At 32.1% G+C, this 26,789-nt stretch overlaps 1 protein-coding gene across 2 annotated transcripts; it reads right to left on the reverse strand.

Moving 5' to 3' along the window:
- Nucleotides 1-23,794, reverse strand: LOC105331200 (uncharacterized). Of its 2 annotated transcripts, none has more exons than XM_066075554.1 (15): nucleotides 23,695-23,794; nucleotides 14,399-14,565; nucleotides 13,401-13,534; nucleotides 11,890-12,034; nucleotides 11,654-11,784; nucleotides 10,778-10,913; nucleotides 6,563-6,658; nucleotides 5,932-6,071; nucleotides 4,270-4,361; nucleotides 3,786-3,870; nucleotides 3,562-3,633; nucleotides 3,299-3,394; nucleotides 2,450-2,611; nucleotides 2,055-2,150; nucleotides 1-1,161 (listed from the first exon to the last, which is right to left on the reverse strand). In XM_066075554.1, exons 2-15 carry the CDS (start codon nucleotides 14,526-14,528, stop codon nucleotides 1,090-1,092), a joined length of 1,587 nt encoding a protein of 528 aa, XP_065931626.1. In that variant the 5' UTR covers nucleotides 14,529-14,565; nucleotides 23,695-23,794; the 3' UTR covers nucleotides 1-1,089. The 2 variants fall into 2 exon arrangements, with proteins under 2 accessions (XP_065931626.1, XP_065931625.1); XM_066075553.1 differs by lacking the exon at nucleotides 23,695-23,794 and adding an exon at nucleotides 15,220-15,296.
- Between the last annotated feature and the right edge of the window lie 2,995 nt (nucleotides 23,795-26,789).

Below are 26,789 nucleotides of genomic sequence, written 5' to 3' on the forward strand. Positions count from 1 at the left end.
ACATTTTACTGCATGAATAATTATTAAAAATCGAGTTCGTTACCGTAAGCATTTCTAACGGTATTTGTATGATAATTGCAATAGTATAAAGTAATAAAGAAAACATTGATTTGTACATTATTCTAATACAAAGTTCAGCACATCATTATTCTCTTGGATATTATGTATTTCAAACCATTTTGATATTTTTGTCGCATTGGTTTAAATGATTTTAAGGGACCCCATAATAAAATAAAAATGGATTATTTTAAAGGTACATGTGAAGTCATGTCATCAGGTAGAATCTGCACAAATTTAGAAGTAAAAAATATGCCGGATTTGTTTCCTATTTTTTTTTGACGCAGCACATAGAAATTTAAATATATTATCTATATAAAAGTTCATGTCATTCAGGTCTTTAGTATTTGAGGTCTTTATTTAGTCCCTTATACCGATACTTTGTTTTTAAACGAATGAAACACTCCGAAATTTTCCGAATAGAATATAGTCTCGAAGAGAAAAAACGTGTCTAACATTATAGTCTATGACATACTTAATATTTACGAGTAAACCCAAAAAATGTATTATTTTTTTTAAAAGGCATAAAACATATTTCTATATGCAAGTTTACTTTTAGTTCATAAAAAAGGCATAATATTAATTCTGTAAAAAAAAACTATCCCGCAGAAACGCAGTGACAATATTTAAATGTATATCAAATAACGGACCGCCTTCTGGCGGCCCGTAATAAAATATTAACCTTCCATCATTCAATACGACAAAACAACAATGTTTAGATTTTGACGCACTTGTCACACAATTCTAATCTCAGTTGAGTGTCTACTAGTATTCGAATATGTTACATAATATAAATAACTACGAAGGAGAAAATATTATGCAAATATTGTTTATACACATATAGTCTGAGGCATAGTGAACAAATGCAAAAGTTCTACATACAATGTATATAAGGTTGTAGTTTTATTTTATTACGAATTCACTGATGTCATTATTCTATATTGCGGTTTTCTATTATAATAAATAGCAAATGATTGAGTTTTAAGTATTTCTTCACAATTTAAAGAAACTTTGACTTCACGCACACAGGTCTCAAGATTGTTTGGGTTTTAGCTTTGTAGCCGCAAAATGTTTCAAAAATGCCAAGGTGGTTTTGTACCCTTCCTGTAAAATAAAAATAAATAAAATGGATATCACTGGGTTTCGTGAAGTAAGTCTTATTTTCTCTTACCTAATTGTTGCTCCAGATTAGAAAAAAAGCATTTCATTTTACATGTTAATATATATAAAGTTAAAAAAAATTAATTTTCAAATTATTATATTTATTGATAATTAATTAAAAAACAAAGTCTCTCTTACTACATAAATTTTTATTTATTTTTAAGACATATTTTTCGTAAAAACAAACATTGATTAATATACAAAGTAAGCCGGACCTGTTTTCTGAGATGTAAAATATATATGTACAAGAAAGGACTATGTGTGGTATTGTGCATTTTTCGCCCCCCCCCCCCCCCAAAAAAAAGCTTTAAAAATAAGGTGGAAAATTGTTGAAATAAAGATTATCACTATAGTGACGTCAAAATGTAAAAATGACGTCATGAAGATTGTGTTATTTTTATAAATTGATGATTTGTGGCAAAATATGGGTGTTTTCCGAATGTTTTTCGACTGGGAAACATCGAGCGCAAGCTTGCTCAAGTACCATTTTCTAGTATGATGTGTACAATTATATGAACATACACGTATGATAAAATCGTACTTGAGCAGACCTGCGCTCTATTCTAACGAATGCAAACTATAAAGAAAATATGACAATATTTTCATTTGTTTGCAAAATTACGGGAATTGGGTCATTACGGTGACGTCGTAGATAAACAGCGAATAAGTAACGATGACTAAAAACAAGATCAACGTGACAGACATACTCTGTACAATAATTTATAAAGATTTGATTTGTATACGATTCATTTTTAAAAAACTGGTTAAAATTGGGGGCAGATATTTGACCGTACCAAATATAGTCCTTTAAAGGCAAAATATAAAGTTTCAAATACCTCCATAATAAATTTTATATCTTCTGTTTCCACATCAAAATCAGTCGTGTTTACATAATGCGTATGGATGCCGACTGTCCTGGGTAGATCTTCAGACTAAAAGTATTTCAAAATAAATTGATATTTAAAATATCAGTAAGATAGATATGAACATTTTATAGCATTCCTAATCGGGAATGAAAAACAAAAGTTTGATGAATTTGTACCGAGTACCAAAGATATATATCAATAACATAGATATATCAATAGTTGAAAAGCAAGGTATAATAATTTTGTGAAACCCCATTTTGTCTTTTATCGGGGTTTCATGCAAAGAGAACTTGCACACTTATGTATAATTAGCTTTGCCTCTTAATTGTAGCTTGAACAACAGTTTCAAATAATTGTTGACTTACACTGAATCCTATCTGGTCTGCGTTTAAAACTACCGTTGCGAAAAAAGCTTGAGTCAAGTCCTTTAACGAATTGATATGTTGCTTTTCTGATCCTAATATGCCATAGTATGCTAATGCAAATCCTTTGCGACTGCAAAAATCGACGATCTCGCTGAAGCTTATCTACAATGTAAATAGATTGTTTTGTTAACGCAACACAATATTATGGTACATATGTAAAAGTGTAAAACGGTGTACTGTATCTACAATCATGTACATTCAATTTATTATCTACGTAACAAGCTACATGAACTCATGCATAGTAAACCTATTTTTTAAATACGTCTTTAATTAGAATTTACTGTCCGTTAACTACAGTTTACATCAATACCCTAATTAATCGACTATGAAACTATGTTTTGCTCAGTTTTGTGAATCTGAGTGCCTTAATTAACGTCATCTTTTAAGAATCCCAAGTAACGGATCTAACCGGGGATATACATGGACATGTATGTTCTTTCTATGATGTACTTTTATCATATACATCTTAGAACGAATCTTAGAACCCCCTTAAATGAGTTGGGATAAACATATTCCATTTAAGAAAAAAACAAATCGTCGAGACTCGTGCCTTTGCATTTACTTTATGTTGACAACTCAAGGTATGGCTTACTTAACTTGACTGTGACTTAACCATCTTAACCTATAATTGCAAATTAATTCAGGCTTTTTCAAGGCTTTGAAAGAATTTATTTGTGTGTCACTGTATCACAATATAAATATTGCATCTTTCATGTCATATGCATGTTGTGAAGGGTGAAGAAAGATGTCATCATTAATATCGCATTGATATGACTTGATGGTAATTACATTTCCATCGCTATCTTTATCCATCATTTTCATTGCATCTTCCATTGTGGCATTTTCTCCAAACAGTATATTTTTCTGTCCAGCAGTGAATGTTTCCTTTTATAAAGCATTGAAAAACAAAAGAAATCAATTATAGACCAACATAGATGACTAAATATTCATTTTATTGATCAGTCAATTGTCTTGCTCAGCGAGCTTACCAGACATTAGTATACATTAGTATAATCATTAACTTACAGACATTAGTATAATCATTAACTTACATCTTTGAAAACTTCTGTCAACTCATCTTTGGTGATGGTGTTACTGCAGTCAATGTCATACTTTCCTGCTAACTGTTAAAATGCCCATGCTTTTAAGAACAAGAATTCAAACCAAAGTTTGAGCAACAGATTATACTGAACATTTTTTACCTACAATTTTAACATAAATTAAGTGATACTTAACATCATCGTAAACTACAAAAGCTGGAGTAAGAAAAATTTACCTCCAAGAATTTACTGATAGCCTCTTTAGTAGACTTATGTTCTATTCCCAGCCTTACGGTGGTTTTTTTTCTCTCTAAGGCTTTCCTGTTAACATTTATTTAAGAACTCAAAAAAAAAACCCACCGTAAGTGATTAAAAAATATGAATAAAATGACGTTGTGTATTTTTTAAATCCTTTGTCATGTTTACAAAATGCAAGTACCTACCTAGGCATTAAATTGGTTAACAGCTTATAAAAAATGTATACAAGCTATCACAATCTCAGTTGAAAATGTTTAATGCTATCAGATGAGGATACCAAACGTCTTACACACTCCTGCATATTCATTTATTAGGCAAAATTGACTTTTACAAGCATTGCATTAAGTTAACCATAAATTAATAAACCAAAGTTCATCGAGACGTTCTGATTTAAATTGTCATTATTTTTAGATTATTAATACTTTGGATGTCATCAGATGGGTTTACTTAAAAGGAAATTACCTTGCCAGCGTAGTATTTGGATACGTCACTTTGTGCTTATTTCTGCGTGCTACTACCGAATTATAGTTGTTTGTCTCGTCATCGTTGTTGAACTAAAAAAACAAAAGTCAGCTAAAACGTTCCCCTTTTATTAGATCACTCAGGTCACTTGTCATGTGAGGATCAAGAATTTTTTTCCAGGGGAGGAGGTACAAGCGATAATTGTGTTTGCGAGGGGAAGGGTGGGGTTCCAAGGCCTTTTTCGAAAATTTTATAATACAATCAGAATATAAAAAATTTAAATTTCCAAGTGGGTGCGGGCACCATTTCCAACCTCCCTCCCCCTCCTGTAGACCTTTGCATGTCTGTTACAGATGTGTTCGTCCATCCTACGTCGTCTGCTAACAATTTTATATTATAATTTCAAAAAAAAAGTTAAGGATGTACCAATTTAACGTAAAGTCATTTTTAGTTTATATTCGCCCATAAAATATGCATTAAATTTATTTCATCCCTAGCTAACTCTCCTATACAGAAAACATTGTATAACTGAAAGAATTGCATTTATTTACATGCTGTGTTTTTAATTTGTATTTATTTCAAAACGTTTTGAAACATTTTTAGAAGTATAAATTCAATCTTTTTTAAAAGCAAGCGGTTTTAAAGCAAGAATTTTTTTCCAGGGGAGGAGGTACAAGCGATAATTGTGTTTGCGAGGGGAAGGGTGGGGTTCCAAGGCCTTTTTCGAAAATTTTATGATACAATCAGAATATAAAAAATTTAAATTTCCAAGTAGGTGCGGGCACCATTTCCAACCTCCCTCCCCCTCCTGTAGACCTTTGCATGTCTGTTACAGATGTGTTCGTCCGTCGTACGTCGTCTGCTAACAATTTTATATTATAATTTCAAAAAAAAAAGTTGAGGATGTACCAATTTAACGTAAAGTCATTTTTAGTTTATATTCGCCCATAAAATATGCATTAAATTTATTTCATCCCTAGCTAACTCTCCTATACAGAAAACATTGTATAACTGAAAGAATTGCATTTATTTACATGCTGTGTTTTTAATTTGTATTTATTTCAAAACGTTTTGAAACATTTTTAGAAGTATAAATTCAATCTTTTTTAAAAGCAAGCGGTTTTAAAGCAAGAATTTTTTTCCAGGGGAGGAGGTACAAGCGATAATTGTGTTTGCGAGGGGAAGGGTGGGGTTCCAAGGCCTTTTTCGAAAATTTTATGATACAATCAGAATATAAAAAATTTAAATTTCCAAGTAGGTGCGGGCACCATTTCCAACCTCCCTCCCCCTCCTGTAGACCTTTGCATGTCTGTTACAGATGTGTTCGTCCGTCGTACGTCGTCTGCTAACAATTTTATATTATAATTTCAAAAAAAAAAGTTGAGGATGTACCAATTTAACGTAAAGTCATTTTTAGTTTATATTCGCCCATAAAATATGCATTAAATTTATTTCATCCCTAGCTAACTCTCCTATACAGAAAACATTGTATAACTGAAAGAATTGCATTTATTTACATGCTGTGTTTTTAATTTGTATTTATTTCAAAACGTTTTGAAACATTTTTAGAAGTATAAATTCAATCTTTTTTAAAAGCAAGCGGTTTTAAAGCAAAATGGTTTATAAAGTAACATGTTAAACTTCTTGAGAGCAAAGCCCTACCACAAGAAAACCAAGCGTTTTATCTGCTGTTTTTTCGTCTCTCGCAAACTTGTTTCTCCTGTCCAAGATTTTGGGTAAATCTTCTAAAGGATGTAGCCTTTGGAGAAAAGAGTCTTCACTTTTCATCGACAACCACCATCCTTTATGTTTTGAATAAGAAAATTCAATGTCCTCTTTACATATCTCACTGCTATTATTACAACTCTATAATGAAATTTTGTCGAATTTAATTATGGTAAGGAAATGATTATTTGATTAATTGAATATGCAATTATTAATTGATGCATTTGAATAACAATAGATATATTCATTAAAAGGCAGATCGGTCGAATCTTTGTCTTAGCCACAAATGTTTCAACATTTGACATAACTACTGTAGCTGACAAGTTTTACAGTATTCCGAACAATACCAATCAAATTGTCAAAAGTGGATCATGGTCAAGTCTGACTTACTTCCAAAACACCTGATCCTACCTCTATCTATTTGAAGGTCCCTGTTGCTCTGCTTTGAATTTAAATTTGGATTTTTGAGATGGTTCACGGTTTGTTATTGTCATTTTTTTCATTATAAGGCTATATCTGTTGAGTAGATTAGGAAGGTATATATGTTTCTACTGTTCTGTTAATATACCGTCAAAGCAGGAGATTGGGTAGTTCATGATGACTGCCCCGTCACAGTACAGACCGGTCTGTCCATTTACCGTACATTTCACTGGTTGAATCAAGCCTGTGAAAGATAATGAAAAGATCCACAGGGTTTTACAACAACACTCTATAGAGATGTCTCCAAAGCTAGTTATGCAGTAAAAAACCCAGAGTTTATAAAGATTTCAATTTTAATTTTCTCCGTATACAAATTCATTCAATAATTGTTTAACAATTCCAAGCGTTCGATATACTTAACACCGTTTGTTTTTTTCTGTTTTATTTTGTATTCGGTCTTTTTCAAAACAGTTTAAGTGTGTTTTTCTAAAGACTACTTTAAAAAAACAAACTCTATTCAATAAGAAATTAACATCCCTTTTATACGAATAGATGCAGCTCAATTTTTCATCCTTTTTCAAAAACCCCATCCATGTATACAAATATCTTTATCCTCATATTTTGTTTCCTTATGTGCTCTTAAATCCTGGTAAACCCTACATTACTATTACTGTTGAATATAACCTGAGGCACATTTGCAGCTCTGTTCTGCTGCTACCTTGATAAAGAAAAACTATGGCTTGTGTGAAGAGCATTTATTAAAAATGCCAGATGAAGTTATACTGAATATAAGAATGAAAATGTGAGACTGCATACATTTAGTAAATTATCAACAATGCAGCAGAAGATGGGGCCCCAAAAATAACCCACACCTTTTACAAAAGGAAGTTATCCATACCAATCAAACAAAAAAAAAATATTTAGTAAGGAGGATAGAAGGGGTGGAGGTGGGCAAAACTTCCGATGCAAGCTAATTTAGAGCCAAAATTGAAATATTTAGGATCAGGCTAATAGCCTGAAAATGCTCTTACCGGTATGAGTATAAAAACCCCAAAAGACCCTTTAAATCCTCATACTGTACAAATATGACTAATTAAATGTAACATAGTAGAACACTATATAATACCTAAACTATAAGTATTTAGATCACATAAATTCCTTTATATACATGTACATAAATACACTTATGTATATACCAAGTTTAGAGGAATTTCATTTGTTTAAGTTGATTTTTTCTTGTTCTTTCTAAGGGTATAATTGGTCGAAGTTTGAGCAATTAAGTTTTGTATTCTACCACAGCTACTGCAAAGATCAGTGCGATTGTCCAATATACCACGAACGTCTTTAGTAAAGTTTCAGATCAGAAATACATAAATTATCAATATTGCACTGTAATGAAGAGTATATTATTTCTTAACATAATAAGTCATAACTCTAAATCTCAGTACGGCTGTTCCAAGGACTTTTCTAACTTTAAAAATCAAAGAGAATATTTTACTACGATATTTTATGAATACTCTTAGTTCTTTATACGTCCAACGAAAAATCTATCAACTGCATTCCATTCCAAACGATAATTTACGATTGATAAACATATAAACTTTTACTACTGTAATGGATAACACGAAATATTCGTTTCAATGCGCTGATCAATCTCTCTAAAACGATCAATGGAAGAAATAAAGTTACTGTTATTGTGAGTGTTTGTAAATAAATGTTGTTTGAAATATAACAAGAGGCCCATGGGGCCACATCGCTCACCTGGGCAACAATGGGCGTTCAAAAGATATTGTGCCATATGGTCCCTCGGTAGAATAACAAACATTGATATTGTAAAGTATTCGAATTTTACACTTATTTTTGCATACACGTAATCTTTGATATTGTACCTTCATGAAATACTATTTTTTACCAGAATAAGAAAATCCTACGCAAGATATAAAACTAAACATTTGGTAGGGGTACACAGTTAGATTGTTAACTTCCAATTCCCTATATTTTCGTTCTGCCCCCCCCCCCCCCACTTTGTAAAGCGATCAAAATATATGAGAGCATATAGGTACATTTTTTTCATCAACTACTTACTAGTTATTGTATTTAAAAAAAAAATAATAGTTATTGTTTTTTATTTAAAAAATCCTACATGCGAAGAAGAAAATTGTACCTCAATGTGCTCAATTCCTCAAATGAAAACATTCAAAAATGTTATTTGTCTTCTCCATTATAATGACTGTTATTTACTTCGCGTACAAACCAGGATAATTTTTCGCTGTGATATTTTCTTAGGAATAGCGATAATTACTTTATTCCCGCAACAGAAATGTGTCAGAACTATGGAAACTGTTTTAAAGATGTCGTTTTTATTTACTCGTGTCTGAAAAACAATCAAAATTGATGTAGATTTCACATTATTTATTGTATAAAGAGGGGGTCCCAGAGAGTAGGTATATACAGAATATCATTCTTTTATTTTGTTTGTACAAGTATTTAACATACTCTCATTCATATAGAATTTCTAATGTTCAACCAAAATTTCAGCGTCAATCGTAGAATTATAAGCAATATACAGAGCTCACAGTTTGCCTAGGTTTGAGTCATATTTTGTTCACATGAGTTTATTACATTCAGCTTAAGATTTTTAACTTGGTATTTCCTATTCAGCATTTAAAATGGAAAAAAAGAATGGCCTAAGATTTTCAATTCTTTTATTCACACAAGACCAGTTCACTGGTATTTGAGGTTCAAAATCAGTTTATACAAATGTACACAAACACAGTCAAGGATCACATATACAGTAGGAGTAATAATGACGAAAAAAGGTTAAGTTTACAATACAATAAGTTGTTAAAGTTGGTTTCTGGAAGAAGACTTTGAAAATTTTCTTAATAAATATTGACAAATTTTTTACTTTTTTAATCTTTAGTTTTTAAGATCTGTGTACAAACATAGAATTGTGAGCAGATCTCTGTATCTTGCTTATAATTCGAAGCTTAACACTCAAATATGGTTAGTAAATAGAAAATGTAAACAATTAAACACAAGAAACGTGCACTATAACAAATAAAGAACACAATTTATTTTTTGAAATGAATCATATATATACATGTACATGTATATACCTACATATTTCCGTCAGCGATATTAAACTCTATTTAAACTGAATAAACTCGAAAAAATGCCGAGCATCTCAACAAAACCTATTGCATTAATCTACCATTACGCAAAAGATAATGCCGAATTACCGATAGAATGAATTGTATTTCAGTACTTTTTTGATATATCAAATTTTGCTTAATTTGCGCAGGTAAACAGTTAACTGTTTGATTTACCGAAGTCTCTGTTTGATATGATACGTAAACATCACGAAATACAGACGATAGATCCCAGGTTAAAAAGCATAAATATTAATGAAAACGAAACGAAAATCAGAACAAGCTAACACCAACGTCATGTGTGAAAACTGTCAACGCATTGAAATATTTAGCCTCAATTTACTTCACAAAATCGGCACCAATATATTTTGCATGTTTCAAAAATTTCCCTCCATACGCGAACTGTTGCACAACAAGCAAATTCATCATAGTCAGATCGACCCGTTTTCGTATAATGTCATGGCTGCTTTAAACAAAGAACCTCGTTTTAGAAGTATTGAATACGAGTCTTGATAAAATGGGTATGCAAACCCGGGCCGTGGCAAAATAAAAGCCGGGGCAGATCGGCAATCGTCAATTCCAAATACGCATTATTTTGCAGCAATATTTACAGCGAATACAAATATACTGGTCCATCAAATATCCTGAAATTTTAATGAGATTGGCAGATTAATAACTGCCAATCTTTTGTTTTGCCCAGGCCAAGTCTTGCCTACCCATTTTACCGGATGCCGAACCCGAAGCTATTAAACTGATTGAAACACGCCTTTCCTTTATTATTATTTTCGTAATCACTCAGATTTGAAACAGAATAAGCTCTTAATTCTTGCAATTAAAATTTTCCTTCCCCAAAAGGATAATTTATGCTAAACTACGTTGAATTGGACTCAGTAGTTCTTGAGAAGAAGATTTTTAAAAATGCATCCCCTTTTTCTACAGTTTCAAGGTTTTCTCCGCTTTGAATACAGATCGGACTTTTATTTCTGGAATTTATATTTGCCCTACCATAAGGATGCTTTGTGTCAAATTTGGTGGAAATTGGATAAGCGGTTTTAGAGAAGAAGTTCAAAATGTAAAAAGTTTACAGACGGACAGACAGATGGACGGACGGACAGACGGACGACGGACAAAATGTGATCAGAATAGCTCACTTGAACTTTCAGCTCAGGTGAGCTAAAAACCAAGGTAAGCTTAAATGCTATTGACCTAACCTGGTATTGCGACTGACATCCGGATGGCTAGCCGGATTGGAATATTTGGAGTTGTCTTCGGATGAAAGTACTCCTCATGTAGTACCGTTAAGTTGGTAACTACAACACATAATTCCCTTCCCGTCTTTTCATAGAGCTGCACAAATACAATGCAAACGGATAGTCAAGTTTTCATATAGTAGTGGATCAAGGAAACAATAGGATTATTATTTTAAAGTGTTATTTTAAAATGTTTGAGAGTGTCCTAAACATGCTAATGATATATTATCATTATATTCAATTCTATATTGTTGATTGGAAAATAATGAAAGATAAATCTCTCACTCGATACATTTGTGCCATCTACTATAGTGCGTTTTGTGTTTGTTTTTTTATTATAGATTTCTTATTAAACCAAAAGCAGTGTGGTCGGATTTTGATTTTTTTTTAAAATGTGTCCGTGCTTAATAAATGAATGTTGCATATAGTATATATCTGCAAATTATAAAAAAAAAACCCAATAACGATGTGTTGAAATAAGCCATTGAAAAAAATTGTCAAATCAACACAAGGCCCGGTTGCTTGTGCATTTCTTCCCTATTTTATCCTTAAAATTGCTTGTCTGTTTCTCTATCAAGTTGCTATGCATTTGAACACACAATTAAACTATCCAAACTTTTTAGATTTTTTTTTTAATTTGAGATTATTTTAGACCGAGAAAAAGATATACATGTATTTTGCGTTTTTGAATAGCAAATAGACTATTGTAAATATTCTCAAAACATTTGAATGAAAAGGGGTAATTTTCTTAATCTTCTAACTTTAAAATGTAATGCAATAAATCGGACCACACTTCTTGAAACGGCATTTAATATGTACTAGCATATTGTGATTTACATCTCGAAAAGTCGCATCTCTGTTGCCAAGTTTCTTTTCCACTAACGTTCCAATATAATCATAAAAAGAGGTAAAGTTTTGCCAGCCCAAATATTGAAACACATTATAAATGATTCTCCATTTCCCGACATCTGAAAAGAAAATATTATTTTTAATGTCTTTTCTCTTACAAAAAAGACGTTATTTCAAATCATATATTGAAGCAAATTTACATAGATATGAACATGTATACTAACCGAGAAATGAACCGAGATTCTTCCTGGAGATTTCGTCTAATTCCTCGTCGTTGAACCCTAGCACTGCAACAAGAGCTGAAATAGAGCCAATGCTTGTTCCAGCGCACCTTTTGATTTTCTTTCTCAAACCAATCTCATCCAAAAGCTGTTCCAAAGACATAAAAACACATTATATAGATAATCATTGTACATAAACTATTAGTGTAATGTTATGAATTGTGAAATTCATTACTAATATTACCCAGCTTACTTTAATGAGATACTGTATGATTGCCCTTTTATTTATTTAAGGAATCCTTTTTCTGAGTTTTCTGAGGTGGTAGTTTTAGTCGGGCGTGATCAGATCCAATAAAGCGATAGGTTTGAGTACGCCTCGACCATTATAATCATTATATAATACTTAATTGTTACCTATATTTTATGTAATGTTCAGCAATTGCACGATCAAATTTTAAGTTATTGACATTTTTACGTCATTTTCATTTGGGGGGGGGGGGGGGGTCAGCAAGTTGCAGTGTAAAAAAGTATTTTTCGATGAATTTGATCGGGTTTTTAATACATCAACATTACGAAGTCCTGTCCTCATATACATATATTATTTTCGTGGCCATTTTCTTGCCTTACAAGGAATATATATTGATATGAATTGTCCCCTTTTCTGATATCTTGATAGAAATTATCATCAAAAATTTAAAATAACAACATTGGCCTTTTTACGTAGCACTATCATAATAACATAACAGAATGTTACAGTAAATTAACGATGCTCAATGAAACTTTCTTTAAAAATGTATCAATCTTTGCATGTTCTTTATAACATGTCAAAATTTCATAGCCACTTTCTTGGCATTTAAAGGAGATACTACAATAGGAATCACCCTTACTTATATTTCTGGGATTTAGTTACTTTTTGGGACAGTTTCTGTTTTGAAACATCAAAAATGACACACTAGTACATCCTTTGGATTTTTTATTACCATGAATACAGTAATAATAAGACTATCTCTATTATTATATTAACCACTTATGTTTTTGTACATGTACGTACATTTCTAAAGTGAAAAACGTTAAAATTCATCTAAATTATCTACTTTTAATTAAAAAACTTTACATAATACATAAAGCCAACTAAAGGGAACTGAAAAATTCTTTGTTTTTTTTTTACTATCTTTTTTTTGGGGGGGGGGGGCGCAAAATAAGTAGAAACTTCTTCTTTATCATATCTAAAGATTATATAAAAGATTCACAGAATGATTTCCACAATGTTTATAACATTTTACCTTATATTCTATTATAACTGTCATATGATCAACAAAAGTCACATGACCAACACCATCTCTCCCCTTAATTATGCAAATAAAATCCCACTTTCACCCCAACAGTAGGTAATTTTCGTTATTAGTGAAATGTATTGAACTAATGTATACGTAACTAAATGTTATCACAGACAAATACACTAGAAAATGTAATTATTATATTTTAATATCATGTAGTTTTTATTTCATTCGTACCTTAAGCGCTCCCAGGTAGCCAAGTCCTTTAACTCCGCCTCCCTCAAATACAAGGTTTTCAAACGGAAACTGGTCAATGTAATCACGAACATCTATTGACGAATATTCGTCATCGTTTTCATCATCACTTTCATCTATTGAAAATACAAAATATGAAACATTTAAATAAATGAATTTGAAACAAATATGAATTTCTTATAAATAAAAAAAATTGAAACATTCATCAATTTTACAAAGTTCTACTCCTAGAGACTGTCTGGCAGCATGGACCAATGTCGTAGTGAAATGGATTAAAACCCATGCACGGGAAGTGAGATTGGATCGAGAAAGTATGATATTTCTCTAAGTGTTTCAGCTTCTCTATCATCACAAAGATACTAGGATTTTTAACCAAATGATTATATCAGAAACCATCCACCACAAATTTACTTATTACTACAAATTTCATTACAAAGACACGTGTGCTATGATTTTTATTTAGAAACGACCAACCACAAATTTACTTCCCCATGAATAATGCTATTCTTGGACTGTTTTTAATGATTTGCTACAGCTTTGTTTTGAAAATTGTCATAAAAGACTTATTAGACTGGGCCATTCCAAGTTTTTTCTATGTTAAGTGTCCGCGGATGGATTGGTTTTGAGATGTAAAAATTAAGAAAAAAACCACAATTGTTGTTCATAAAATTAGATCGCTTTGTCATATGTCGGGCTCAGGATCGCATTTTTAAAGCCGGGTCAGAAATCAAATATTAAAACATTCAAAATGGAAAGCATAAAGTACATGTAGGTATTTGTTATTTTTGTATTTTTTGGTTACAAAATGAAGAAAATATTTCAAAATATATAACAAATTTTATTTTGTTGAACCTTTGAAGTTGTGATTTTTTTTCCAAGGTTTGTTTTTTTTCCTGATAGAAAGACAGGTTTTTGAGTTTTGGGTGGACGCTAAACAAAGAAAAAACTTGCAATGGCCCTGCTTTGAAGAAGAAAAATACCACAATCCACACAATCTTGATCAGTTGGACTCTTCCCATCACAAATGCCATCATTGTTGGGTTTCAATGCAATATCTTCAAGGATCGTGTCTTCAAAATCAGACAGCTGATAGGAAAACCCTCCTCCCATTATTGCCTAGCTGTAAAATGACGTTCAACTGACTGGCCTAAAAATAATTATTGCGCATTATTAAAAATATACAACTTTTGTCAAATTTTAATAGAGAGTTCAGTACAGTTTATCAAATTGAACACAAGGTTACACATTTGCAAGAAATGTCATTTTATGCGGGTTTTATATTAGTTTGGTAAAGATGAAGTCATTTTGCATTGATAACGTATGGTCCACTATTCAGAAATGTCTGTTTGCCCTCTCCCGACCTACTGATTGAAAAAAAAACCTGACTCAAGATTATTAAATGAACATCTTTCAAATCCAATAGTTTTTGGTCAAATTTTGGAGCCACAATGGATTTAGAATTTATTTCTAAGCTCAAATTTTCGCGAATTTCGTCAATCAACAGAATCAATATGTTCAAATACCCCACATAATTTTGTATTTGTAGAGACATCGACCACATATCTACCTTATCATTGAAATCAATACACACGAATATTATTAACATCGCAATATTTAATGCTTAATTTATAGACCAGAGTCGGGACAAGGCAGCCGAACAAATTTCTTGCTACTCTTAAAAATTCAATTCGGTATTTTTTTTAAACTGACATATTATCCCCATATGTATTTGTGTTAAGAATATATGTGTACATCAATACCTGTCTTTGCAAAAAAAAATATTCACTTAAGCAATACTTGCCTTCAGTATCAATCCTATTTAATGAATGAACTTCACGAAAAAGAGGTGATCATTTAAGTGTATGTATGTCAATGTCAAGGCTAAGGTATACCGGTTGTATCATAACGTTTATGATAACCCTGACACTGTCATTACGTAATTTTAAGGAAATAGTTGTAAAACTATAGGTAACATGTCTATGCATATCCTGTTAGGGATATTGTACATTAAATAGTAGGGAAAACTGCGGATCGGCGTAAATTAATTAACAAACTGTGGTTTTAAAAGCGTCTATATTAGTAGTCGCAAAATTACAATCTTTTTTGTTTTGCCTCGGACTGGAATGTCTCGACGTCATTGGATGAATAGCGTCACGTGATTGCCTTATAAATTTCTTTACACGGCGAGCGTCAAAATTTATACGGCAACATGGCGGACGTAACGTTATTTAAGCTGATTTCTACACAAATGTTCAACCATACCTTTGATTTTTAAGCCCCAAAATATTTAGAGTGACCCCCATTTGCTCGTGAGGTAATATTATGATCCTACAATATGGCATCCAGGTTTGCACAGACGACTGACGAGAAAGGTAAAAAAAAAATAGAGAATTAAGCTATGAATTTTAATATTATGTATTATCTTCTGTTTGTTAACATATCAAACTTTAGGTCCTCGACAAAACAAAACACTTATTAGGTTTGTTACTGACTGTGTAAAGAAATTTGTGGGATCGGTAAAGTCCATAGAAGGCGAGGCGGAGCCGAGCCTTCTATGGACTTTACCGACCCCACAAATTTCTATACACAGTCAGTAACAAACCTAATAAGTAATAATGTCATTATATGATTCCAACAAGTCCTAGAGTATTTTCTGATTGTAAATGTCAACATACAATTATTCCAATTTCATTTCTTTATATAATTCAGGGTCCAAACCATAAAAGATTATCAACATAAGTCAAAATTTCAGTCATTATTAAATAATTATTAGTCAAAATCGATCTTTTAAAGCGGGTTACATAACAAATAATCGATAGGGAGAGGACGAATTAAGTTTCTATAACTTGTGCCCAATCCCATTGTAATATATAATGCAATAAAATATGTTCAAATCAAATAATCGAAATTATTTTAATATCGGGTACTTTATTGTATTAAAGCAAAAATACGTCTCGGGTTTTTAACATGGCAATTATGATAAAATTCGTGTAATTTTACTTTTAAACTCCTGCAAATCTATAGTACTTCAAGTGATATCATTTTATTGCAATTGAATCCTACAAATGTCTAGTAAGTAGAAATTTTTAATAAAATATTTTAACATAACTGATTTTGCTCAAATTTGCATTGAGATTTGATTTTCTACTGAATATGAATATCAATTTGTTCTCAAACCATGATTTTAAAGCTGCTTGGTCCGATTTAATATAGAATTTTAGGTAACCTTTTAGACGATGGTTATGCTAAGTATGTGTATAATAATAGACATTTCAGTTATTTTCCTGGTCAATTACGCCAAATTTCAATGGAAAAAAACTATGTACATTTGTTAACAAAACAAGGGACAAAATAAGGGGAATCGCGTTATTTCGCCTCATGTTAAAATTTACCCCTGACGTAGAGACCGGTATGGTTGTATTACGACTTCGACATCGCTAAAAATAAAGGTCACAAAGTTTAGGTAATTTTAAAAAAAAAAAGGTGTACATTTTGTTCGCTCATATTTCTAAAGTTTGCTTTCTTTACAGTCGATGCATAACATGCAGGTTGATGAAACCCAATCATACGGAGAACGAAACCAAACGGTTTCCTTTTCTATACATTCCCGTTATGCATTTTGGTTTGTTTTTTCGTTTACCCAAAAAGAAATTATTTTAGTTACTTTAAATATTTCTTACTTTGAAAGGAGACCAATTATGCTAGTGTAAATAAGAGAAAGTCCATAACTTTCTTAGACAATTAGTATGTATGCAAAATTATTTGATACTGTAAAAAAAAAAAATCGGACCAAGCAGCTTTAAAAATGTCCCAAATTGAACACTTATATCTACTGCATATGGATACGCTTATAGGATAAACGCATAAAAGGAAATTTATCAAATATGATTGATCGGATTCGGGCTGCATAGCTCCAATTTATTTAGTAATGCTCATTTAATAAATATGACGTGAAAAATCTGCAAATTGATTGCAGGAAAAAATAAATGATTACATTGAAGTACCACTTTCAAAATTAAAAAAAATCCTATTATAAGATATTTTTTTCTGTAATCTTACTCATTGTTTTTATTTTTTTATTTTCCGAGGTTTGTTATGATTGATGATATAATTTGATACTCGTTTTTCATTTATCAAAACATCACTATTAAAATTTAAACTATATTTTGAGACAATATGCATGTTAAACATCGGACTACACAGCTATTCAATTTGTAAAATAAAGATATTATTTGTTACGTTTTGTGTAAGTAACCATGACTCAAACGAAAATGTATCAATCCACATGGCATAGTTTTGCATTTTGTACAAGTCATTGATATTTTTCAAGATACTATTTTTTCTTTTATTCAGACGTTATAAAAGAAACTTTAATCATAATGACTTAATTTAACAGCTACTGAAGCTACTACTTGTCTGTAGCTTTTGAGGTTATTCATGTCATGATTTGGAGTAAACGAATATCTAAGAAAACAACAGATACACTATTAGATATGATACAGTAGAAAATAATTATCATTTTATTATGGTTTCAAATAGTAAAATTTATATTACAAGATTATTATATAATTGGACCAACCATCATAAAAATACCTTTATCATAACTCAAACTCAAACAGTCTTCAAAGTTCAAAGAGGTTATATATTGTTGTAGTGTAAATAAGCAAAAAAAAAAAAGAAGAACCCATTATACAAACAACTTGATATAAAACGACACAGGTTTATTTTATTTAATGTTTTAATTTATTGTTCCTATTACTGTCAATTCGTGATGCTCATAAATAAAAATACGAATATGATACAAGACATACATATCCGTTAATCGATAATCAAAGGATTAAGTTTGAATAACGTAGATGGACACATCCTATAATTATTGCATATCAATTTAGTACTGCATGAAAGCAACACATGAACATGTCATCATATAATACTTACATTTGGTATATTCTCACACATTGGAAATATGTGACGTTCAGTTTTCAATAACACATTGAAATCAATAAAGATAATAACGGCAATTCTGTGTAAAGTACATATATTTATCCACAAAGTTTTACGTCTGAAAAGTTGTAGTGACATATCAAGATAGTTGGGTTTTTTTCTTTTTGAAAGATTATGTCAATATACAATATGATTGTTCATATGAAGCATGCCAGTAAGCAGGATACATTTCATTTATCTGAAGCATTGTAAAATAATTTGCAAAAACAATGTTGTTGCTATAACGCCTCCTATTATTGTAAATTCCTTATATTTCGTGAGTACTTAATTCCGCAATTCCGGTGTTTTGTATCAAATTGCCAGAATATAAAATCGCGATCAGCAATTTTTTGTTATAATTTCCTATAGTTTTAAACTGTCTGAAAAATAAAAGCGAGATTTTAAAATCCGCGAGAGTTGCTACTCGCGATTTAACGCAGAAATTAATTCCTGGCGTTTAATGGAATTTACAGTATTTAATTTAAATATACTTTTCTTTTAAGTGATGTCGGAGAATCAAGATTGCGTTAAAGGTCGTTTATTCAAGGAACCAAATTTGGTTTGTTTAAACTGAAAACAAGAAAATAAACAAGAAAAAGTTAAAATTAAAAATTAAATAAATGACACATAAATTGGCAAGGGTGGGTTTCTATATTGTTGCTGCCAAATGCATTGGTATGTATGCTCATTATAAGGCTTTGTACAAAAGATGCATGGCTGGTTCATACCGGGTAACGAATTTCTGAATCCTCCGGAAATTGACGATTACATTGAGGACTTAGTGGCGGATCACAAGTCTATGAAGTTCTTAAAAATGCACGATTCGTCGTTGAAATTTGTTCAGAAACGCGTCGCTCAGTGTATGGGACCAGTATCTCGCATATGGGAAGAATTAGACAAAGCTCACGAGGGCCACACATCAACTATGGATATTGAAGATGTGGTCAAGTTGCTGGAAAAGACTATTCTTATGATTGGCCAGGTGAACGAGGCGTGTCTTTACGAGCGGAGAATAAATTTCCTCGCCAAGATTCTCAAGAGTACAAAGAAAGCGAAAAGCATGTTACGCGACAACGAGGCAAAACTTCAGGACGACACTGTACTATTTGGGAACGATTTTTATGCTACCCTGTACCGGAAGTCAAAAGACAAAAAGCGAGCCCGAGGATGTCAAGGGATATCGCCAGGCCTGTTACCAAGAAACCTAGGCTGACTCAGACTGTCGACCAGCCCTTTCGTCAGGGACCCTCTGGTGAGCAGAAAAGGACCAGGGGGTCGAACTTCAGAGGCAGAGGTGGCATTACAAAGAAACAAAGGTACGTCAATGACGTTTCAGATAAATAAACCGATAGTGGTAGAACAAATATCAAAAGTTTTAGGGGATCACCACAATCTCCATCCCAGTGTAGAAAAGTTGAAATTGACAGAAATTGTACAAAATCAAATCCCGTTAGGGGGGAGACTAATACATTTTGCTTCAAACTGGGAGAAAATAACAAAAGATTGTTCAATTCTGACCGAACTGAGGGGGTACAAAATAGATTTTTTGAAAACACCCAGGCAAATATCTGTAACGGAAATTCACTACTCGGAGAAAGAATATCAGATTTTGAACAAGGAAATTGGGGAAATGTTAGAAAAAAGAGCGGTGGAGATTGTGGACCCCAAAAACAGTGTTCAAGATCAATTCATAAGCACTTTGTTTGTACGTCCAAAGAAAGATGGGGGGGTCTCGTCCCATTTTCAACCTAAAAAAGTTGAACGAGTATGTAGTATACGAACATTTCAAGATGGAAGGTTTTCAAGTAGTCAAAAACATTATGATCAAATGAGATTTTATGTGCAAAATCGATCTGAAAGATGCATACTTTTGCATTCAAATACACCAAACTCACAGGAAATACCTGAGATTCACATGGGGGGGGGGGGGTCAACTCCTGCAGTACACAAGCCTGCCATTTGGTTTAGCAGCAGGTCCCCGTTTGTTCACAAAAGTTATGAAACCAATCATAGCATTTCTGCGCAGACTGGGGATACGGCTGGTAATTTATCTGGACGATATTCTACTTCTGAATCAAACCAAAGAAGGGTTGATGAAGGACAGAGATTTTATTATTTGGTTATTACACAACCTGGGGTGGTTGATAAACTGGAAGAAATCAGTTCTAGAACCAACACAAACAATAGAGTTCTTGGGTCTAAAAGTAGATTCAGTAGAAATGAGTGTTTACCTTCCTTAAGACAAAATTCAGAATATAAAAATGAAATGTCAAAAAGCTTTAGAATCCGACCACATTACAATCCAAGAATTGGCAAGTTTAGTTGGATCATTGAATGCAACAGTGGAGGCAGTAATTCCAGCCTCACTCTATGTCAGGGAATTACAAATGTTCAAAACGAAATGTCTGATCAAAGAAAAGAGTTACAAGAACAAAATAAATCTGTCTCAGGAGTGCAAAACAGAAATTTCCTGGTGGATTCAACAATTGCAGGTCTGGAATGGGAAACAAATAATAACAAACGAGCCAGACTTAGTAATAGAGACGGATGCATCCACGATGGGGTGGGGGTTCCACTGCCCATTTTCCCAAACAAGAATGGGGGATCCATGGAGCCCAGTAGAGAAAAAACTTCACATAAATGCATTAGAACTGAAAGCTGCAAATATTGCAGTAAAATCAGTAACCAAAAACAAACAAAATGTACACATTCATTTGAAAATGGACAATATAACTGCTGTGACTTATGTAAACAAGATGGGGGGAACAAAATCACCCATTCTAACAAACATTGCAAAAGATCTATGGGAATATTGTCTGGAAAGAAAGATAATAACTCTTACAGCAGAGCACCTTCCTGGATCTCTCAATCAGACAGCAGATTGGGAGAGCAGGAATCTGTCAACCATGAGCATAAACAGTTGGAGGTTGAATCCCAAGATATTTGCTCAGATAAATTCGTTATGGGGTCCTCCAGAGATGGACCTGTTTGCGAACAGATTAAATGCACAGCTAGAGAAGTACATGAGCTGGAAACCCCACCCATTTGCTATGGGAACAGATGCATTCCTAGCACATTGGGGAGGAATGAAAGCTTATGCATTTCCACCATTTTGCCTGCAAATTTTTTGTCAGAGTTGTTTCAAAAAGGGTACGAATATAGGTCTGTAAACAGTTACAGATCTGCAATTTCAGCATTTCATCCTGAAATTAATGGTATAAAAGTAGGTCAAAGCAACCTTATAAAGCAGGTTATGTCTGGAGTGTTTAATTCCAGGCCACCTATGCCTAGATACAATCACACTTGGGATGTAGATATTGTACTTAAATATCTAATTTCCTTAGGGCCTTGTGAAAATTTAGGTTTAAAGTTGTTAACTTTGAAAGTTGCCAGCCTTATGGCATTGTCAACAGCTTGTAGGTCATCGGAGCTGTACCATTTAGATCTGAAATTTATGCAAATTTCCCCAAACGAAATTGTGTTTAAAATAGTTCAACTGACTAAAACACGAAAAGTGGGAATGGAACCTGTTAAATTGATATTCAAGGAGTGTGAAAATGAACGACTTGATGTCAGAAAACACATTATGCAATATTTAAAAATCACAGAACCTATTAGAAATGGAGAAAATAAAATTTTTCTCAGTTTTTTGAAACCCCATAAGCCAGTTAGGTCCTGTACTATTGCTAGATGGTTAAAAACAGTATTGGGAAATGCAGGAATTGATACAAGCATTTTTAAAGCACATTCTACAAGAGGGGCCAGTACTTCTAAAGCAAATAAGCTTGGATTGTCGGTCAAGCAAATTATGGAGTTAGCAAACTGGAAATCAGCAAATACTTTCTATACGTTTTACAATAAACCAATTGAAAACGAGTCAGAATTTTCTAATTCATTTCTGAAAGTAAAAGAGAATTAAAATCTAAAACATATCAGGCTTTAAATATACATTGTTATACCTTACTTCAGTTTTATGAAATAAAATTAAAAATTTTATAAGTGCGCGTTAGCGCATGCAATGAAATTAAAATTTTATGAATAAAATTGAAGTAAGGTATAAGCCTCCCACCCTCCTCACCCTAAGGGCTTATGCTTACTTCAGGTGTTTGATATAGTTTTGGATTTTACATTTTGTATTTAAATTAATCAACTTGATGTGATCAGTTGATACATAAATTTTTGTCATTGTATTTTGTAGAGCGCCATATCCAGGCAGCAAGAAGTGAAAAGGCAGCTTGACCCTGAATCTCTGTTACATTGACAACAAAATAAAAAAAAAAGTTATTTTTTCAATTAAATGTCACTTTACACACAGCAATGAAATTAGAATTTTATGAGTATTTGAAAAAAAAAATATCTTTATATACATATCTCCGCCAAACTAAAGAAGGAAGATTTCGCGAGATCTTATTCTTTAAATAGGCTGGGATTACCGGAAGCCAGGGAGAATACATTGTTATACCTTACTTCAGTTTTATTCATAAAATTTTAATTTCATTGCATGCGCTAAAGTGCACTTATAAAATTTTTAGATATCGATAGAACAATATCCATAATGTATACATTTATTATAAATTATGTTGTGCATATTGATTAATTTTCAGAAGACAACGTTCAGATTCAGTGAGAATACTTCATAACATTGAAAATTGCCATCAGTTCATTTTTGGAGAATATTATATTAGTATGTATTATACTTTTCTGCTATCTTAAACATTGTCATGTAACACAAATATTTAAGATGTATTGATATTATGTTGAAATTTATAATATAAATTCAATGATTTAAAGTCAATAACAGGCAAAGATAACACAGAACCAGTAAATGAACGCCCATCAATTTAAAAAAAATCACCTTTAATTCCTGTTCAAAGGATACTCTATAATATAACTGAATTTAAACAGAAATTCTACTTGCAAATTTATTAGAAAACCTCCAATGAAAAGAAAACTATTAACAAATTGTGAAAAGAACGCCCATGCGTAAAAGATGGTCTCCCTACATTTACAAATTATTACTAAAATTCCTTCTATTACTTGTTTTACATGAATTCTTAATACTGTGGTTTCATAAATATTCAAGGGTATCAATTTTCGTGGATTAGAAAAACACGGTTTCAAGGATACGTAAATTCGTGGCCAATGATCTTTTCAATACAAATAAATAGTAGAAATTGCGCTTCGATCAACATTAATTTCATGGATTCACTTAACAACGAAATCCACGATAATTGGTATTCAACTAATATTGATGAAACCACATTAAGAGCAATTTGCTACAAAAATTAAGTACCTGAATAATACTCGGTTTGGCTGTTACTCATTGGATAGCTGGATAGTCGCGGCCATTTTAGGCTATAATTATAACCTCCTTGTGAAGAAGAGTTCTGTATAAAGAAAAATGCCCAAAGAGGTATAATGCCTTTCCCCCATTATTTAGCCTACTATATAGAGCTTTTGCAAACATCAGACATTTTCAATATTCTACAATATTTAGCTAAAATGTACTCAAAGATACGCAAGTTACATAATTGTCATGTTAAAGATTTCATATTCATCTTACATGATATCAATAAATTTTTCAGGTTTTGTTACAGAAATATAGGAAAATAGTTAGTAAGCAACAAAAAGTTGGATATTCGACTCTTTGAACCACATTGAAACTAAGAAATCCGAATAAAATTTTGTTTTACAAAGATTGTCGGACATGTTTACATTGAATTAATTTTGGTTTAACGTAGTCTAAATACAGAAAATAAGACAAATATTTCAGTAAGAAACTTTTCTCATACAACCATAAAATAGCTACATACATTGTAAAGACATCATATTAAAGTGTTTTATTTCTGGCCTCGTGGAAACGCATAAATCCTTTTGATATTACAGTCGCTGGATTGATTCCATCAATTAGTATATTTTTCTTTTCACTGAAAACATGAGAAGAAGTATAACAACCGTTAATGATACAACGCCACTTAATGATCTAACTATCATTAAGCATTGCAATTGCAACGCTTTATGCTATAAATTCTTGCATGAACAGTTGACATGTCCATGTTATTATCCAAACCCGTGTTGTTATTCAGTCCCACGACAAGGAATGGTTCGTGGCATGATATTTTCGCGACCACGAGGCTCTCGTAACCTCGCAAAAATTTCTTGCACGCAAATAAATGTTGGATTACAGTAAATGTATCAGTGGTCAGCGTATACGCTATACGCTTCATGCCATTTACCCAAAACAATTACGCAACTGGATGTCACAGTGCAACATATGGTTTAACAAAATATTGGGCGCACTGAAAGCTGGACAAGTAAAAAGGGTGTGTATCACATTTTTAAAAGCAATATTAAAGTTTTTTCTTTAATCAAATATAGTGATTTTTCTAATAAAGCAAGCATTTACCGAGTTGAGTAACACAGTTTGGAAAATTACGACAATTCATTTTAATGAAGATAATTATCAGGATCCGTATTATGAATGAAAAAGCGTTTTATGAGAAATAGTATTTGGCCAAAAGTATCAAATGTCAAAGTTTAAGACAAATCTGGGGCCCGTTTCTCAAAAAGGCATACGTCCAGGCGTAAGCTTGGTCCGGACTAAATCAGGGACTAAATCTCAAAACCAGACTAAGTTGCGTTTCACAAAAAGGCGGAAACTTAGTCGGGACTAAATATGGGTTTAAATCTACGCCTGCTAATGGGTAGGCGTAAGTCCTGAGTCTGTGCACAAAAATGGCGAGTGTTTTGTTTTTAAGGCAAAAAAACAGAGAATTTTAATTTTTGGTTTGTTATACATGTTATTAAGGTAAACATTCACTTTCATTTAAATATATTTACATGTACGTATAACTTTAAAAAATACCTATTGTTCGATAACTGTTCCTATTTCTAAATAAATTAGGATTAAATCAATTTGATAATTAATGGGCTTACCTTATTAAACGCATATAATAAACATAACTACTCGTTTATGAAATCTACTTTAAGTATGAATAATTAAGAATTGGTACACCCCGATAAATGATATAAAAACAATAATTAAAAAGATACTATAATTCTAAATTAAACATGTATTTCCCAACAAGATAGATGAAAACATACATGTAAGTACAAATAGATTGTTGATTTTTCAATCAATACTCAGTAAGCATAGACTAGAATTTAATGTTTCTAATCAAATTTGAGCCTATGATACGAAACTGATTTCAAAATATTGAGAATACTCCTTTGAATAGGAGCATCTCAAAACGTTTACAGTTGTAATTTGTCCTTGTGTGTTGTTGTATATTCTTTACCTACATGTATACTACTTACAACTTTACGACACGTATACATTCTCATTTTCATTTTTTTTTACTCCTAGTATCTTTACAAAACCGTATGAAAGCTACTTGTATTTTGAATGTTTATGAACCCGCATTTAGATACATGTACAATCAAATTTTGTTAACATATTACTTAAAATATCTATTGAAAAGCGTTTGTCAAGGTTCTTGAAGATTCTAAAATTTCACATGCACACCTTGAATTTTCGGAGCTCAAATTCATGAATCTTATTAATTTAAGGATTTAGTGATCAATTGCCTTCATATTAAACATCGATTGTAATTCTTTTTAAGTAGGTATGCTTTACATGTACTATCGATGATCATCGTGCATATACAAATTATGCATAAGTGTTGTTTATTTGTACTCATTTAACTGAATTGATCTTCAATTACTTGAATTCATAATAGTTTTGTTTCATCATATTTAAGATGTTTGTATATCATAGGATTTTTTTTATTTCGAAGTTGTCGACTTGCAATATAAAAGCGTTGTTTTAGCAGTTTTACAACAGTGTGCATTATTTACAAATTTAACTAGCGTGCATTTGTCATACCAATTTAATCAAGATACTGTATACAGGGTTATTTTCGTAACGTGTAATTTCCGCCCTTCTACACTTGCAAACAGTTTCGCTCTGTCATGAATTCGCTCAGTCACAGTTAAAATCAACAAGTCTTAAATTCACCCGCTGACAACGAGAGTGAAATTATTGAAAATTAAACGGGGGCGAATAATTCCCTGTATACAGTATATATTACTTTCAATTCAACCCCCCCCCCCCCGAAAAACCAAAACTAATCGATCAATCGATTAAACCAAAAACAGGAAAGGTAGCTGGGGAGACCCCGGCCACAAATGTTGATAATTTCTGTCTTGTTAATTGTTGACAATATCTTTTAAAACTATTATCATTTGAATCGCAGAAAATCAAGAATCGCTTCCATGTCATTGTCTACATTCTTTCAATATTGGAACAGATGATGGAACTTTTCTTCCTTCAGTAGACTTGGACAAGGTTCATGTAATATTAGTTAAACAGTAGATATTTACGATTTC

This window comes from Magallana gigas, chromosome 2 (assembly GCF_963853765.1).
Source record: "Magallana gigas chromosome 2, xbMagGiga1.1, whole genome shotgun sequence".
NCBI classification, from domain to species: domain Eukaryota; kingdom Metazoa; phylum Mollusca; class Bivalvia; order Ostreida; family Ostreidae; genus Magallana; species Magallana gigas.